The 19,920-nt window shown below is 33.7% G+C and overlaps 1 protein-coding gene across 2 annotated transcripts; it reads left to right on the top strand.

The window, feature by feature from the left end:
• The first annotated feature begins 11,464 nt into the window (after positions 1–11,464).
• Positions 11,465–18,739, top strand: LOC109105063 (fibronectin type III domain-containing protein 5-like). Of its 2 annotated transcripts, none has more exons than XM_019118420.2 (6): positions 11,465–11,896; positions 16,235–16,350; positions 16,531–16,729; positions 16,847–16,936; positions 17,068–17,242; positions 17,978–18,739. In XM_019118420.2, the coding sequence occupies exons 1-5, from the start codon at positions 11,827–11,829 to the stop codon at positions 17,205–17,207; spliced, it is 615 nt and encodes a 204-aa protein (XP_018973965.1). In that variant the 5' UTR covers positions 11,465–11,826; the 3' UTR covers positions 17,208–17,242; positions 17,978–18,739. The 2 variants fall into 2 exon arrangements, with proteins under 2 accessions (XP_018973965.1, XP_042625417.1); XM_042769483.1 differs by having other exon boundaries at positions 11,466–11,896; positions 17,068–17,201.
• Positions 18,740–19,920: the final 1,181 nt, after the last annotated feature.

Raw genomic sequence — 19,920 nt, 5'->3', positions numbered from 1 at the left:
AATATCTGTTATTATAATTACGTCCATAAGCTTTTTGTGAAATTTGGAGCAACTAATTAATCTGTTGTTTGACCACTTCATATTTAATATAGTCTTTTTTGTTTTTTGAAAACATGCAGCTTTTCGCTTCACAAGACATTAACTAATGGACTGGAGTGGCGTGGATTACTTGTGGATTATTGTGATGTTTCGCAATATGACTCTCATTCTGACGGCCCCCATTTACTGTGGATCCATTGGTGAGCAAGTGATGCAACGCTACATTTCTTTAAATCTGTTTCTCTTCCATAAATCTTTTACACAAGCAAGAAAAAGAGAAAAGCAGAAGTGAGGGATGAGTATTCCTCCTCTTCTGTGTAATCCTGTTCTCTTGAATGAATAAACTGTGCACTCATCACATTTCTCATACTGAAGGTTTACCACACTGAGAGAGAGAAAGTTTCTATTTTACAAATACAAAATACTGTCTTTTGAAAGTATTCATATAATAAGGTAACAATGAAATCTCCTCGTCTCACTTCAATAAGACAAACTCAAATATTTTTTTTAAATATTTCAGAATGAAATACACTCAATAACAAAAGTGTTATACTTAGATTTGATAGTGTGGGTTTACATTTCTACTCTAATCTCTCTGCCAAACAAAACAAGTGTCGGGTAAAATAACTTCTGCATGCATGTCTGGTGTGTACAGTAGTACAAAAGCATTGTGAAAGTGAGAAGAGAAGGGAGTATGAAGCATTTCAGAAAAGCAATGCAGTTTTTTATCTTCTCATCATAAAATGTGCAAAATCTCTCCTTAGCATCTATTATTAAAATTTTTCTCACTGAGGCTACACATCTACTGTACAGCTCTCATGCATCACTCTGCAGAAAACCACGTTTGTTATGCATTTATGAATTGCAAATACTTTAAATCTAAGTAATTTACATTGCGTTCAAGGCATACATTTGATTCGTTCATGCACATCCCCAAACCTGATGGAGTTGCTGATTTTACATTTTATTTTGCAGACAAAATACTTTAAAATATGTATACTGTAGTTCATAAGGCAATGGTTTTTGAGCTGAAATACAGCAGTATTTGTGTATTTTCCATTTTTTTTGTGTGTGTGTGTATTTCCCATCCCTGAGTACTGCATACACCATTAGTGAAGTGAAGTGACATACAGCCAAGTATGGTGACCCATACTCAGAATTGGTGCTCTGCATTTAACCCATCCAAAGTGCACACACAGAGCAGTAAACACAAACACACCGTGAACACACATCCGGAGCAGTGGGCAGCCAATTATGCTGCGGCGCCCGGGGAGCAGTTGGGGGTTTGGTGCCTTGCTCAAGGGCACCTCAGTCGTGGTATTGCCGGCCCTAGACTCAAACCCACAACCTTAGGGTTAGGAGTCAAACTCTCTAACCACTAGGCCACGACTTCCCCAGGCATTAATTTGCTACAGTTATATGCCATAACGTAGGCAGAAATTAAACTACCTATTGAATTGTGAGGGGTTTTGCATCATCTTCAACACAAAATGTTGCTATTTATATGTTCTGATTTTTCTTTCCTTTTCCTGCTAGTTTCAGTCTGATGAACAAAAGCTTTAAGACAAATTTGCATAATTGGTTCCTGGGCACCAAACCAGAGGTCTGCAAACATATGCAAAGAGGTCTGTTTTAATATTTTAAAGCCATTTTAAAGCCATTTGGAAAGAAAAAAGTACAGAGTAGGATTTCTGAGTAATATATATATATATATATATATATATATATATATATATATATATATATATATATATATATATATATATATATATATATATATATATAAACATATATACAAAATAATAATAATAATAATAATAATAATAATAACAATAATAATAATAATAATAATAATAATAATAATAATAATAATAATAATAATAATAAAAGTGTCTGACAAACTCTATTCATATTCTGAATTTCTAGTATTGCAGTGGTAAGTAATGACTTGGGTGGGCTAGAAATTCTTAAAAACAAACTACACACACAAAAAAAAAAATGGTGCAGAAAGAATTTTCAGTAAATTTCACAAATAGTTACAAAAAACTGATAAGTAAACACAGAATTAAACTTTGAAGTAGCAAATAGTAAAGCGTGCTTCGGTAATCTTGGTTTTATTTAAAATTTTGAAAGGTTATTTTTATTTTTTTTACAGTAAGAAAACAAGAACCTAAAACCTCCACAAAGATCCATGACAGTGCTATTGTAGTATCATAGAGATGCTATTACAGTTTCGTTAATATTTTGAATTAGATTTTACTTTTATATTTTATATTTTCATTTTTAGTTATAAAGTTTTGGCAATTTTTATGTCTATATAGTTTTTATTATTTTTTTAATTTTATTTAGTCATTGCCTTGGCAACAAGCTGAAATAAAATGTTTACTTTTTTGTATTTTATTTTACATAATGTTGATTTCAAGTAATGGAAATAAAAGTTAACAGCAATAAGCCTGATCCACAAAACCATACAGTATGGGACACATTAAGAACGGAAGGAAGTTTGGGATTGTGAGAATGCAAAAGAGTGATTCATGATCCAAATATAGAAACAGCAACCATATCCACCTGAGATAGTAGCATTAAATGATTAATGTGCTGATGAATAAGGTCAGTTCTGCATCACAGGTACAGTGTTGAGGAGAAACTCTCCTCTTATTGCTCAGGACTCTTTGGCGCACAATGGCACTTTTTAATGTTTCCTTCCTCTGCGTGAGTTAAGCAGAAGCTTATGTAATTGTTGCTGTGAGATTTGAGAGCGGGATGGGAACCCCTGTGGGCTGAACATTCCCCATCCAGCTTTACTAGATCTTTGCATCTCTTTCATCTCTTTTTAATAGCAGCAGGAGAGCGGAGATGAACGGTAACAGGAGTGTTTGCACTGCAGGAAAAGAAGTTGAGAATTTTTCTATTGCACTTTCTCCACAGGGCTTTCTGTTGTATAGACCCATAACCCAAACTAACTAGCTTAGAGATAAATCCCACAACAAACTTTGTTATGAAGCAAAATATATATATATAAAAAAATGGAGAAAATAACTAAGGAACTGTGCAGTTAACAAACAACCAATGTTGTATATATATATTAGTTTTTGTCAAAAGACCCGGTACTTCGGTACCAAGTCGGTACTGAAAAAATGAAAATGTCACGGTACCAGGTTTCTTTAAGTACCGGTGGTACTTTGGCATACAGCGCTATGATTTCCGCGAAGCAGAAAACACGGACGGAATCTCAAAATCCAGTCATGAAAATGAAACTTACATTTTAATATGGACAGTCACGGAATTTGTCAAAGTTAGCATAAATTAATCAAATCAAATCTCCATATGGACCAGTATCTGTAAATGTTAAGCCGCAAAAGTGGGTTGAAATATGAATCCTGCATGTTCTGCGCATCTCTGTGTGAATGAATGAATGGCAGAGACGTTTACTACATAGACTGAAGCGCGTGACGCTTGCAGTAATTTCAGCATCTGCCGTCTCAATGAGGACATAAATACATAAACAACATCACCAGAACTGTTCTGAGTCACTTCACAAGTATTTTAAGTTTCATTTGAGTAAAACCAGTGTCAATTTAAAGGTATTCACGGCAACCCAGGGTTTCACACACATTGATTTATTTGTGGCGGGTGCCACAATATCAAAACTGACCGCCACAAATAGATTTTTCATATGTATATATGGGAGCGGGGGAGTGCCGCCACAAATAGAGTGTAAAGCTGTGGGAAACACTGCAACCCGTCAAAATAAAAGTTAATTTTTACATAAAGGCATTGTGCTAGAATTATTACTATTATTTAGTAGAATGTATGTGATACTGCTACTACTGTTGAAAAAATTAATAACTTTATTTTTTAAATAAATAAATCACACAATATTTCTTCCATGTTTTAATTTTAATAGCAAATCCCCTTTATTTAACAAAAAATTAAATGTGTTAAAATTTCATTAATTAAAAGACAAATTAAATTTGGATGAAACTTGTTTACTGTTTTTCATACTTATATTACTTGTAGAAAAACTTAAACACAATTGTAAATAAGTATAAAGAATGGCATTGGTTTTATTTTTAGTGATAAAAAGTGTGTTTTTTTTTTTTAATTAGCATATTTTTGTGTTTGGCTTTGGTACCGAAATTGGTACCGAGAACCGTGGATTTTCACTGGTATCGGTACCGAATACTGAAATTTTGGGTCAGATTTGAATTATACATATCCACTTAAAATTATTTTGCATAAAGATGACATCACTGTTAACAAACATGGAACTCAAGAAAAACTTTTTATATTTTTATATCTTATGTCTTATTGCTGATGGGTTGTGATTGTGACACAATGGCCACCAAAATATCTACTGGTGTGAAGAAGCTTAGAAATGAAAGCTACAATGGAAAAACACGACATGAATGTACCATAATGATGATCAATTACAGATTAACTGACAGATGATGAATGAAGGACACATGACCTTTTAGGAACCTCCAGGATCCTTTAAAAGTGTATCAGTGTGCAAATGGACCATCACAGACCCAATATAGCAGATCAGTTGCACAGTGGAGAGAAACAGATCAAAAGAGATACTTTAGTTTCTGTATTACTTGCTTCAGTTTAAAATGGCAAGAACTTCATGATGATTTATTACAAAAACAGGGCTTTGTTTTCATTGCAACTTTTGCTTTTTTCATTCCGTTCCTCACTCGGTTCATTAACAATAATGTGCAATAATGAATATTATGTGCCATGAGAGTTGCTGAGCGGCAGTGACCTTCTTATAGAACATTCTGGAATGCTCCAGTGATTACATTCAACCTTTTTAATGGGACCTGTCTACATACAATCCCTGATTCATTTAGAGAAGCAGACTAGATGTTGAATGCTTGAAATGAGGATAGGAGAGACTCTGAAGAAGACTTAAGTGCAAACATTTGAGCAATTATAAAGTATTTTCTTGGTTTGTCAGCAAATTCTTTCCCCTGAACATGATTATGCAGCACAATACAGTACCTTGTTTTGGCAGCATTGCATGCATCCTTCATGGAGAAAGAATTAATGCATTGCAACAAGCTCTTTTTTTTTTTTTTTTTTTTTTAGCAAAATTGCAAATGAAGCAAGAAAAATGTTGATTTATAAATAGAATATATTCTATATCTTTTTTATCCAATAAAATAGTCCTAGAAATTATCATCAAAATGTGTAGAAATTTGTAGAACATAACAATGATTTGTAATAGTTCACCCAAACAAATTGGCTGAAAATGTGCTCACCCTCAGGCCATCTAACATGTAGATGTTGAATGGATTTGGAGAAATGTAGCATTGCATCACTTGCTCACCAGTGGATCCTATGCAGTGAATGGGTGCCGTCAGAATGAGAGTCCAAACAGCTGATAAAAACATCACAGTAATCCACACCACTCCAGTACATCACTTAATGACTTGTGAAGTGAAAAGCTGTGTGTTTTTGTAAGAAACAAATCCATCAAGACGTTTTTAACTTCAAACTGTTGCTTTTGGCCAAAAGATTGCTTTCTCCATCTGCATTAGTCATCTCATCTGAATCAGGAGAGAAATATGCACAGATCAAGCACTGTTTACAAGTGACAACAGTCCAAATTAGTTTTAAACAAATATGAATTTTGATGTGATGTTTAAAAGTGGCATGGGTCTTTTTTATTTTTGAAGTGTTATTATGAATTAAGGACACATATTTTGGCCAGAAGCAATGGTTTGAAGTCAAAAAACATCTTAATGATATATTTGTTTCTTACACATGCAGTTTTTTTTCTTTTTTTTTCAGCTGATGTTTTTATTTTAATTTAAAATTTTTGGTGAATTATTCCTTTAACATTACCTCAAGCTGTCTGTGTAAAAGTGTAGAAATTAATCTTACAATGCTGCCATGCAGCTTCTCTTCTGTGAAACTGAATATTCTGTGATTCTGTTTGATTTGCACAGATGTTCTAGGTCTAATGTGTTTTGAATGCTTCGTTTGGGTTACATAATGAAATAACACAAACTCACACTCATTCTCTCATATCTCTCAGTGAAACGAGACCTGAATTTATCCTCAGCACACATTTGTATCTTTCTATACATCAGAATATTTCAATTCCACATCATAAATAGCCAGCAATATGCAACATGAATGAATAAATAAAATGATACAACCAAACTATGCAAAAACATCTGATTTTACAGATTTTTATATAACTGAGTTTCACATGAATATGTCATGCACCAAAACATGCACACTCACTTAAGCAAATACACAAAACTTTGCATCTAATAAATCAATAAGCTATTGGATTGCCTTATTCCAGAATCTCATTTGAATTCACTTAAATAAGAGATGCATGAGGAATACATCTGAGATATTGGTAGCAGGGCACAATTATGGCATGAAAAATAAAATCAGTAAATAAATGAACGTAATATTATTCAGTGGCATAAACCCAGGCACGTACAAGGAGTTCACTGTTATTAAAACAAACAGATTTATTTTGTTTTCTTTTTTATATATAAAGATCACATCAAAACTGTCTAACCAAAAAAGTTTTTTTACATGCCTTCATTTATTTTTGCTACTTTTTCAAATATATATAATGCTTATATTTTATTCTTTACCCTGACTTTCAGCATGAACATCTATCAAAACATTATTACAGTAAATATTTTATTAAATACATGTAGTTTAGAACTACGATGATCTTAAAATATGAACTATTTCAAATTTATTTGGTAAATTTGACTGTCCCACAATATGGTCTGTTTCCTTCACAACCAACAAATTTGCCCCTGTTAAAGTTTATAATATAAAGTAGTAATGACTTACAGTGAGGTCCCATTAGTGAATGTTAGCCAATTTTTTATTTATTAAAAAAGGTTGGGTGAAAATATGCATACAATTTTCTTAGTAAGCTTCTTTATAATTAATTATTTTCTATATATTTTTATAAAAATATGTTTTAACTAAAATAAAAATATAAGCTATTTCGAATTTATTTGATGATAATTATAATAATTTATTTGATGATAATAATTTAAATAAATCTGACAAAAAATTAAGTTGAAAACAAAGATTATTTAAGTAGTTTTAACAAGAAAATGCTATTTCAGTCCTTCAAAATGTCTTGCCATTTCTTAGTAATTACTTGTATAATTAACTAGCAATTTCTCAGTAAAAACTGTTTCTACACCACATTTTTTCAGTATACCCATAAATTTAATAAAGACTACAGTGCAGCACTCTCCATACCAGTTACACCATATCATTTGTCATGCTGTATATGACATTGATGTAGCACACACACCTGCTAACACAACACACACACACACACACACACACACACACGTTTGTTTCTGTGAAAAGTGGGGACATCCCATAGCCGTAATGGTTTTATACTGTACAAACTGTATATTCTATCACCCTACACCACCCCTACACCTAACCCTACCCCTTACAGGAAACTTTGTGCATTTTTATTTTCTCAAAAAAACTCATTCTGTATGGTTTATAAGTGTTTTGAAAAATGGGGACATGGGTAATGTTCTCATAAGTCACCTTCTCCTTGTAATACCTGTGTCATACCATGTCATTATACAAAGTTGTGTCCTGATATGTCACAAAAACACGCGCATCTGTTCATGCAAACACACACACACACACACATGCAGTGTTTTGGAATAATGGAGTAAAGGCCGCCAGGGATGAGGAGACAGGGGCGTAGCACCAAATTTTGGGCCCTGGGTACAAACCATCTTGCTGGGCCCCCATACCAAATACCATAGTGATACCAATGGCCTAAGTCTCTCATTTTCTTCTCTTTCCTCTTCAGCTCTGTCCTCCTGCTCCTGACTACCTTCATCACATTCTTCACTTTCACTTTCCTCTCATCACTTATATGAATATCAACCTCATCTTCTATTTCTGCCTCTGCTACAAGAGGAAATAAGCAAAATGGGTACATTGTTATTGTACACATTTAAACTTTTAAAACTGTAATTAGTAATTACAGTTTAAAGGAATAGTTCACCCAAAAATGAAAAAAAATGAAAATTCTGTCATCATTTTTCTCTCCCTCAAGTTGTTCCAAACCTGTATGACTTTCTTTCTTCTGCTGAACACAAAAGAAGATATTTTGAAGAAAGTCGGTAACCAAACGACTGATGCAACTGTTTAATTACCAACCCTTCTTTAAAATATCTTCTTTTGTGTTTAGCAGAAGAAAGGAAAATCATACAGGAAAATCATACAGGTTTGGAACAACTTGAGGGAGAGAAAAATGATGACAGAATTTTCATTTTTTGGGTGAACTATTCCTTTAAAGTTTAAATGTGTACAATAACAATGTACCTATTTTGCCTTATTTCCTCTTAACATTTAAGCTCACCTTGTCTCACTGTCACTGCTTTCACCTGGCCATGATGAGGGGCCTGCTGCTGCAGGGTCTGAAACTGAAATATATGGCTTCAAATGGTTGCTAAAAATATCCTTTATTGTCACAATACCTTTTTTAAAGTGTAGGCTAAGTACAAGTTAATTGCTGATTATTTGTCTGTTTAAAATAAATGCAGACTATAGAATCACAGGGTACACTAACCGCCAAACTAGACATTCAGTCTTTGAATTACGTTTTAAAATACTGTAAGTCATTTTCAATCATTAAGATGTGCATTAAACTGAGAACAATCCTGTACTTAATATAAGAGCGTGCGCGAACTAATTTACATAACAATGCGGTAAAATAGGCGCTAACGATCTGTGTTTTCGCGGGTGTTAGATTTGGACAATGGAGGGAAATATACAGTGTTTTCATGTAAACTTCTGACTCTGGGGAGAACTGCAGCAGAAGAGGAGACCAGCTGCGCAGCTGCCTGGAGTGGCAGTGTGTTGAGCTCCCAGCTCCGCCTCCGTCTGCTTCTCACTCCCTGTTATTTACCCAGAAATATTGTTTGCTCGCTATGAATGATGTGATACTATAAATTATTGGTATATTATTCAAATAGAGTATGAACATAAATGTATGCTATTCTACCTGGAGTAGATTTTATGTTAAAACAATGTCAATGCTCGATGATGCATTTGGAGCTCACCTTTCTTTTCAAAAATCTGAATCATTTGCCTTTCTCTCTTTAATCTTCTTTTCTTTTCGTTTTTGAGCCCCGATTTTCCTTTCTTAAGGAAGGACATGACTCTTTCCCTGTCTTCCTATCTCATATCACGGCTAACTCCAGCTCCTGTCTCATTAACTGATTCAATTTCACCGTAGGTCCGCAGCCAGAAGCACCTGACCTGCGGGTCGTACCATTTACATTGATTCGAGAGGGGTGGTGGGGCCCTAACTACAAGTTTAGTTTTGCACAGGAACTTTTTTATTTGTACATAAATGCTATACAAATGTTAGTGCATGTACTGTATATGTATGTATAGAAAACTGACTTCTAAGGGCCCCCCCCCTGCCTCGGGCCCTGGGTACTCGGTACCCTTTACCCCCCCAGTCCGACGCCCCTGTGAGGAGAATCACTCTAGCTCGTTATATAACAACTCAAAGCGCTGATATAATGGAGAGTGAGAGACACGCAAGAGGTTCACTGATTCCATTTTTAGTTTCTGACATTCTAGATCCTGAAGAAGCCAGAAAAAAAAAAGTGGTGTTACATTTCATTAAATTAATTTGACCTGAAATTTATACATTTGTAATGTATTTATTGAATAGTAAAAATAGATATTATAATGCACAAAAAGTAGTTTTAAATAAAATGTATATGCATCTGAATTTTTATATTGCATTAGAATAAATAATTCTGAAGTCTGACAAATCAATGTTTAAAAAAAATAATAATTTAGTCTCTCAATTAAAAGAGCAGATTTTATTTTATTATAATTATTATAATTATTTTATTTAATTTATATTTAATATTTTTATTTCAGTTTTAGTTTTTGTTATTTTAGTACAACAAGTTAAACTAAGTGACAATGAGAACTGTTTCAGCAACTAGCTGGAATAAAATAAGCTCAAGGTTTTGTTTTTAAATATTTTATTTTAGTTGTATTTCAGGAACCAATTTTTTTTATGGTTTTAGTAAACTATAATAACCTTGATAAGAGCAGAATACACAATAAAAATGATAAATGAATTAGCTAAATTTGGTGTACGTCAACTTGTAAACTTCCTAAAAATATTTAATGTCATATACTCCATTTCCATTTAATTTAATAATTAAAGACAAAATAATATGATACTAAATATTTAGGAAGTGTAAGTAATCTCTGAAGGGAAGCTGTCTGTCACTCGGTGGCAAACCCAGACTGATTTAATTTCTCAAACTCTTGTTTAAGACGCTGAAAGAATCTTTCAGAACAAACACCAGTGAATGACTTCAGCAAAGAGATTATACTGTGCTTGCCTCATACTGAAGAAGAGCTAGACATCCACAACTGGATATTGTCTGTGAAATAATCACTACTTATTAATTAATTTTGGATGGATTGAAATCACAAAGCCTGTACATACATTTTCCATTCACAAAGACTGCTGCTGCGCCATTATTTGAATTAACTGTTTTCCATGGAAGTCTCTATCAACTATTTCAGATAATCCGGTTCTAAACTTACAAAATGAGAGTCGGTCGCTTTACATGTCAGTCAGGTAGCCTCATCACGAGTGGGTGATTCTTGGCCAGAATAAGCTGCAATGTAAAGCAGACAAAAGTTCAAATGAGTACTTACATGCTAAGCATCGACTTGAAGATCAACTGCAACAGAAAACAGTTAGAAATAATTTCTCCTTCTGCAGAAATGCTTAAAGACACAAGTAGTCACAAAAAAGGAGTAATTCAAGCAGAAAGCAGATAATCATGAGAGAAAAAAAAATCACACCAATGAGTTATTTCACACCAAAGAAAAATAAAATAAAATAAAATAATTTTAACTTTTATTTTTAAAATTATGATAGAATCAATTACTTTATTTACATGCCCTAGAATATCCCAGAAAATTGCATATTTTGGGCAACCTGCATCACCTACACACACAAGTCCAGTGAGTGAGAAAAAGTCGATAGTTGTGGAACTCGGCTGTCAAGGATATTGTTTTCACTTAAACATCAGATGAAGTGAAAGTTTTCTCTTTAATACAGATGATGTCAATGTATTTTTCGAAGAGTCCGCTATTTTAGCAATAATAACGTCATCTGCCTGACGGATAGTAATGTCTACAACGGACACGATCGAACGCAGCTTGAAGTTATCTAATTTGACACGGTCTCCCTGCTACAATAGTAGTAAGGCTTTCCTCTGTGTATACTTATCCTTACAAGTACAATTTTAGCTTATTATTGGCGTCCCCTTCAAAAATCGCTCTTGAGAAATTTTATATTTTATATACACTTAGACGAAATTTACGCTCCTGCGTATGAGAGAGAGAGAGAGAGAGAGAGGGAGGGAGAGATGCCACAGGCTAAGCACACGCTCCTTCAGTCAGGTGTTTTTTTTTTTTTTTTTTAGCCTCTTCAGTCTTGCAGGTACATGACAGCCGTATGAAAAACCGCAAAGACAAAAGAGGCTTCATTTGAATGTCTCCATCTCAACATCCGCTGTGCACAACGATGTAACGCGTCGCGCGGGTTTGTTGACGGTCTGATGCGGGGCTGCTGTGGAGCTGTCCGCGGTGCTGAACCGCCGCTGTCCGCGGTGCTGAAATCGAGCTCTTCAGTCCCACAGCAACATTCATCGACGTGAATGCAAGACCAGCGGAGGACATTCACATCTAGCCAGCGTGGAAAGTATGAGGAGGGATTTCATGCCCACTCCGCTGCTCATATTGAGCTGTTTTGGAGCATCGTGGTTCTTGGCTGGTAAGTTTACAAGATTGCATTCCATCAATACTATTGGAGCATTTATGGGGACTGTTGCACGACCCATTAATTATGACATCCGATGAGACAGAGCGATATAGTTGTGTGGTCACATGTGACATGTGTAATGATGTGAAGTCTGAACCTTTGTGGGGAGCCTGGGAAAATATAAAGCATGAAATTAATTTGGTCATAAACAAAAGCAGATGCAATACGCTTGATGTAGAGCACTGAACCTAAATATTTTGGCAATAATAGACACCTGTTGAATCATAACACACACATGCACGCGCACACCCACAGTCACTTGAAAGCAGTGCGTCATAAATGTCTAATAGATTGGGTGAATTTAATTACATTATCGACTGCAAAAAAACAAATAATGTGCATTGTGTGTATGCTAATTGAAATTATAAATATTGTTTAGCAATATTCAATATTAATCTATGCTATAATATTTTTAACAAATTTTTGATAGTTTAATTCAGTCGATTTGCCACGAAAATTAAAATCAATCAATAAAATAAATAAATGATTTAAATTAACTATTAAGCTAATTAAGTTCATTAAAAAGTAAATAAAATAAAATTAGCATACATCAAATTTAGTCAAAATGCAATAACAGAAACACAATGACTGAAACTTTAATGATTCTGTCCTGCATAAACCTGTCACCTAATTTAACTACAACACCATAAATGCAGATGTTGCCTGCAAAATAATAAATCCAAACAACAGCTGACACATTAACTTATGGGGCTATAAATTTTGCATCTTAATGCACTATATTCAAGCCCTAGTAAAGAAGGAAAAGCCATGAATCAGAATGTTAACAGGCTTCTGGCAGCTGCTACCGTCAGATCCTTGATGCTTTTAGAGGCTCGAGTGACAGAAGCCACTAAAAGGTTGAGCTTCCAGTAGAAAAATGTGTGCAAGTTTACTTTAAAGAAGAGCATTAAACACTTAAATGAAACTGTGGCAGAGAAGTCGAGTAGATGAAGAGTAAGTTGGAGAAAAAATATGCAAAAATAAAGCCCAAAGCACATGGCTGAGCAAATCAGGTCAGCATAGTAAAAATAATATGATGAGATGAATGGCTTAAAGGAATAGTGCACCCAAAAATGCACTTTATGTCATTATTTACTCATGCCGTTATGTTTTCTGTGGAACACAAAAGCAGAATTTGTGGTGAATCTTTTCTGTACAATAAATAGTTCATGGCTGTCAAGCTCCATAAAGGGAACAAAAACCAATAAAGGTAGTCCATATGGCTTGTGCAATTTATTCTGAAGTCATATGATAGCTTTATGTGATATACAGACTGAAAACGAGTCATTATTATATACTTTGTTATCTTTATATGGTGTGTTTTGTTTACTCAGTATAAATCTGGCATGAATGTGGACCAGGACACTTACCTTCCAAACACATTCCCACTCACTTCCTCTGTGTTTCCATAGCAACCAAGTACAAACATACAGTATGGAGCTTTTCATTTGAGTATTTTCTTATGAAGCAAATACTATATCTCCTTTTTCCACTCACAAACACACATACTATACCTGGGTTATTACTGTTGACTAAAACAAAACAAAAAAACTATTTCAAATATATATATATATATATATATATATATATATATATATATATATATATATATATATATATATATATATATATATATATATATATATATATATATATATATATATATATATATATATATTAATTGAAGTAAAGATTACATAAAATCATAATAATAAAAAAAGGAGAGAAAATGACTCAAATTAAAATGAGAACTAAAAATATAAAAACTGAAATAAAAATAAAAATATTAATAAACACTATAATGTTATATAAATCATACTAAAATAACACAGAAACTGAAACACTGTCTTTTCTCATAAAGAGCACAGGATTCTTGGTTCCCATTAAATTGTTCCATTTCCTGGCAACTATAAATAGACGACAGTTAATGAACTGTATTGTTTTGTGTCATGAACATCCCTTACTGGTGATATATTCACTGTAATGGCTTCATGTGGCTAATTGCTTTGTGTTAAAGTGAGATTATAGTCAAAATCCCCAGAGGAACATTCACTCAAAAACCTTCCTTCATTTTGGTTTGTCTTTACTATAATCATCATGACCTATTTTTCTAGATTGTGTCATTCTTTATTTTCAGTCTTAACTGATTTTGTCTGAGATTAAATAAACACACTAGAGTTAATCTGAGTAAAATATATACAGTATAACATCAGTGTGTTGTATAGCTGATCATTCATGCTATTTTATTTTATACTTTATCAAAACAAAAATCATCGATTTGAAGTATTGCATTGCTAAATATAATGTTTTGTTATGAATTTAATACAGTTGTCCACAGATAAATCTAATGATTTCTGAATCAAAGCCTGAACAATAGTGTGAATGGAGTTAAGTGTTTATGCATTTCTGCCTGTCTTCTACATCTATGTGGGATGCTTCATTTCGAATTTAACAGCATGTGAATGTTGTTGCTCCCAGAATGCCTTTCTACAGCCTATAGAGAAGTCTATTTACTGCATGCATTAAGCAGGAGATACTGTATATATCTACTCTAAGACAGCTATTATGCCTGAAACACACTCTAAAGATGCTGCAGCGTGATTTCATGCGTCATCTACATGTGTCAGAGCACAATTCAGAAGAAAAATGCATGTACAGTATGCATTCTGCAATGGGCGCTGTAGCAGGCATTAGCTTAAACTGTTATTTGCATGGCTATTTTTCATAGTTTGAAGAAAATCATGGTACAAGAGAAAGTGGCACAAGAGATTAGGGTATTCTCTCCAAATGTTAATGTAAGTCTCATGAGCCTTAAATACACACAATACCATAAGTGATACTTCTAAACACCAAAAACAACAGCTTGCTGTTGCTTGAGATTTGTGAGTCTTTTGTTTATAAGAGTTGGACTACACAGATCACACTGTATGATGTTATTGCATTCAGTAATGAGGACTAAATAGGGAGGATTTTCCACATCTAAATGGGACAAAACTGTTCTCAATTTATTTCATAAAAGGATTTAAAAAATTGCTTAGTTTTTTTTTTATGTGCTTATTACTGCTAACTCTTCAATATTAATAAATGTGTGAATGTCCATCACTTCATTTTGGGGTTTCATGCATAAAATATGATTGCAATAATTAATTAACTGCAGTAAGACTCTCTGCTCTCACTGTAGCCATACACTTCAACCAGTTTTGTTCATCACACAACACGTAGGCAAGGAGGAGGTTATATGCATGAAAATTTTATCAGGGGCACCATAAGTTGTACTGGATTCACTGCTGGTGGGCGAGTTTCTCACACGTCATCCCTCCAAATGACCAAGACCTCTTACATCTAGAAATAGAATTTACATATAATGTATGTGAAATAGTGATTTCTAAACATTAACGAAGAGAAACAACAGCGCTCTCTGAAGCAAACGGTACTCATTCAGGAAACCTGAGAACACTTGAACATTAACACTCACAAACGCCTACACATTATAACTACTGGTCAACATGGAGCAGTTTTATTTACAGAAGAGAAATAGGGTCCATATGAGAATAGAAATAGCTACTGTATACAATATCTAAAGATTAAAGCTATTATATTTCATAATTTTACACATTATATATTTATAATATACACCACGAGTCAAATGTTTGGAATAATTCAAATGTTTTAATGCATTTGAAATAATTCTCTTCTGCTCATCAAGGCTGCATTTACGTGATCAAAATCAGTAAACACAGTAAAAACAGTGAAATATTACTATAATTTAAAATAAGTGTTTTCAATTTGAATATATTTTAAAATCCTGTGATGCAAAGCTGAATTATCAGCATCATTTCTCCAGTCTTCTTTGTCACATCATCCTTCAGAAATAATTTATTATATTTATACTGTATTTAGCAAACTAAACTATCATTAAACTCTTCATTTATTTACATATGAATATTATAACACTCGAAAATGAAAATACTGTCATTTACTTACCCTAATGTCCTTCCAAACCTGCATGCTGTTATTGTTTCTATGGGACTTTCATCTTAATGCAGCTCTTTTGCACTGATGAATCACATACAAAAAGACAAGGAATGTGCATAAAAAAGTAAACAAATAAAATGTTTTAATTTCATAGATTTTTCTTTACTGAAAACCATTTGGACAGAGTGTAAATTCTTGTCAGATAGAAAAATACATGAGCTCACTTTAACTATCCAATCCCCAAACTGCTATCAAGACCAGCCAAAGAAGAAAGATTAACTGCATGAACTGACTGGAATTCTTTCTTTTTCTCAGAAAGTTTGGATGCTCCAGTGAACGTGTCCATCAGAGATCTAAAGGTCAGCTCTGCTGTGGTGACATGGGACATCCCAGATGGGGAGCCAGTCATCGGCTTCGCCATCACACAACAGGTACTCAAAATGAGAGAGAGAGGTAAGAGAGAGAGAGAGAGAGAGGGGGGACAGGGAGGAAAGGTCACATACTCAGCACTCATATATCTGTATGTTCATTAAGCATCTGGTTAAATAGAGAGAAAGAGAAAAGTCAAGACAAAGCATTTCGTTTAACATTGTTTCATCTATCCACAACAGAAAAAAGATGTTCGCATGCTGCGCTTAATCCAAGAAGTGAACACTACCACACGGAGTTGTGCATTGTGGGATCTGGAGGCAGATACGGACTATATAGTACATGTTCAGTCTATCAGTACAAGTGGGCCGAGTCCCCTCAGTGAACCGCTGCGTTTCAAAACCCCCAAAGAAGCTGAAACACAGGCCTCCAAGAGCAAAGGTACTACTATATTATAAAAACTGTAGATTCTAATTCTCATTTTTTTTTCAGTATGAATTAAATAATTAATAATCAATGTTTGACACACCACTAATAGCGTCACTGTACTATTCACAGACGAAGTGACCATGGAAGAAGTGGATCAGAATGCTCAGCTCCGGGCAGGAGAGCTCATCATCATTGTGGTGGTTCTGATCATGTGGGCAGGTGAGTGAGCAGCACTGGATCAGTCAAATCCTGCTGCAACGTTCAGATTTACTGCAACGATCAGTTTATTGAATGGTTAATTGAACAGTTTATTGCAAATCTGCAGCATTTGTCATTTGTGTCTCTTTCAGGTGTGATCGCGCTCTTCTGCCGTCAGTACGACATCATCAAAGACAACGAGCCCAACAATAACAAGGATAAAGCCAAGAACTCATCCGAATGCAGCACCCCTGAGCATCCATCAGGCGGCCTGCTGCGCAGTAAGGTATAACCGCTGCCCTGTGAGAGTTCAGACCACACAGGCAGGTACAATCCTCCTGAACTGTAGCTCAAACCAAACTCCACTAACATGTCAGTTCATGTCTCATAAGACAATATAAATATAATAATTTTCTTATTGATCATTGGTAATAAATAAAGTCTTAATTTCCTTGGACTATAAAGATGCACCTCCCATAATGCATTTTTCATTTGATTTTAATAGTGTTATTTTAGTGTTATTGAAATATTATAATAGTTTAATGTTTAAAAAAAATATATATATTTTTTTTTCCCCGGTGTAATTTAATTTTTCGTTAAAGTTTTAGTGATTATTTTGTTGTGTTTTTCTTTTCTTTTTCTTTTTTTATAATAAGTCTGTTCAGTTTTCATTCATTTGTATTTCAATTTATTTTTCACCAAAATATTGGGTATATAATATAATATAATATAATATAATATAATATAATATAATATAATATATATAATAATATAATATAATATAATATAATATAATATAATATAATATAATATTGACCTGCTATACATTTTATATGCATGTTTTTACCATTTATTTGTTAACACTTTTATGTATTGAATGAATTATGTTTTTATAATTAACAATTGACTTGCTTCGCAATGCATTATGGGACTGCATTCTCTGAGAATGATAAATGTGATGCTGCTCAAAACAGTTATAATTGGCATCCTTCATTTCCTTCAGCTCCAGGCCGCTCTCCAATCCTCTCACTAACATTAGACATCTGCTTCCACTCTCCACAGTTCCCCAAGAACAACAACAATAACCGAACACCATCTGTGAACATTATCAAAGGGTGACAGGAATAGTTTCTGCTTCAATGGATTCCACTTTTACCACACGGCTACAGAGGCCATATGTGCTCATCCTCAAAACAGGAAGCAGGAATATTGGAAGTTTCCTGAAAACAGCTGGAATAATCCTGCCGGCAGAGCTAGCATCTGAAAGAGAAGCCAGAAAGGTGAACTTTCACACAGGCCCACTCTGGCTCCAGCAGTTTGGAAATTAGACCAAATCTGTGGCTTTTCGGGGACAGGAGAAAAAGACCCTTCTCAGTTCTCTTTATCGCTTTGCAAGCAACTGGTGTCGGCGAAGAAATCCGCACCCATTAAAAATTATCTCTTTTAAACTTTTAAACTCTTGAGCTTTGCTCCTTTATCTGGTTTTCTCTTTTGCCCAATTCAAATGGCATGATCCACATTCCTCTCAATGGTGATGAAGACTTTAATAATAAAGTAAATCTGTAGTAAGCCTATAAATACAGGACATATATTTCCAGCTAACAAAAAAAATATGTTCTCGGAACATTTTGCTAACATTCCTATGTTACAAAAATGTTACATCTGTTCTCTGAACATTCAAAATGTCCAAGTTTTGTGGGGTTACATGAACACTAAGGGAACATTCCATTTTAGAATTTTGCAAACATTGTTACTTTTGAATGTTCTCTGAACATTCTGAAACAAGTAGTAACATTTAAAAAAATGTTAGATGAAAGTCTAAAACTGTGTGTGTGTGTGTGTGTGTGTGTGTGTGTGTGTGTGTGTGTGTGTGTGTGTGTGTGTGTGTGTGTGTGTGTGTGTGTGTGTGTGCGTGTGTTAATGTTTTCAGAACATTATTAAAGACCACATAACTCTGAATGAACATTCTAGTAACATTTGGCTAATGTTCTAGCAAGGTTCTCTCAGTGTTCCGAGAATGTTCCTTGTTAGCTAGGGTGGTGTTCAAATGTCTGAAACCACATTAAGAATCGTGTATTAAAAAAACAAAAAACAAAAAAACAGTTAAATACGTAAGGTTTAAGTATCCTGAAATATTTTAAACAAAGAGAATTTATAAAGTGAATAAGATATATTTAAAATTCTGCACAGTTATGATATTAGTACATTTGTGACAAAGTATGCCTGGGTAGCTCTATTGAAGCTCAAGATCAGTGTTGCTATTGTTAACTAAAATTTTCGGTAATTGAAATAAAGCTGAAATGAAACAAATTTTAGAAGAAAAACTTAAAAAACAAATACACAAAACTAACTGAAATAAGTGTAGATCCTAAAATTACTAAAACTAAAACAAAAAATAAATTAAAGCTATATAGATTTTTTTAATTAATAAAAATGACAACGAGCACTTAAATGACTTAAATGAAATTAAAATGAAAGCCGAAAATATAAAAATAAAAGCTAATTAAAAATATAAATAAATATTATAATAGTACATAAAAGTAAAATAACTGTAAAAAAAAAAAATGAAAACAAGCAAATAAATGAAATAGAAAAAAAGAAAAAGAAAAAAAAAAGAAAAAAAAGAAAAAGAAAAAAAAAAGAAAAGAAAGAAAGTGGTCTCAGACTTTTTGGACTCTACTGTATAATTGTTAGAAAATTGACTAACAAACAGTCCTGGATATGGATGTTAGACATCACCAGGATCTTCTAAGGTTTCATCCAGCATTCCCAAACTCTAAAGCAAGACAGTATAATTTTAAATGGCTCCATTTCTCAAAAGGGAGAGAAATGTTCATCCAGAGAATAGGTGGCTTATTTTGGACTGGTTGAAATGATTTGACAGAGAGATGAAAGAATGTTGTGGAATAATTTTACTGACAGCTCTCATTCCAGCATAATGAGAAGGCTTTTACTTCTATTTCTGATTGTGTTGTTATTGTTTACACCTGCAGAGAAACTTGACA

This window comes from Cyprinus carpio, chromosome A13 (genome assembly GCF_018340385.1).
Source record: "Cyprinus carpio isolate SPL01 chromosome A13, ASM1834038v1, whole genome shotgun sequence".
NCBI classification, from domain to species: domain Eukaryota; kingdom Metazoa; phylum Chordata; class Actinopteri; order Cypriniformes; family Cyprinidae; genus Cyprinus; species Cyprinus carpio.
Note: the sequence above shows the minus strand (reverse complement) of the source record. Positions and strands in the feature narration are given on the sequence as shown.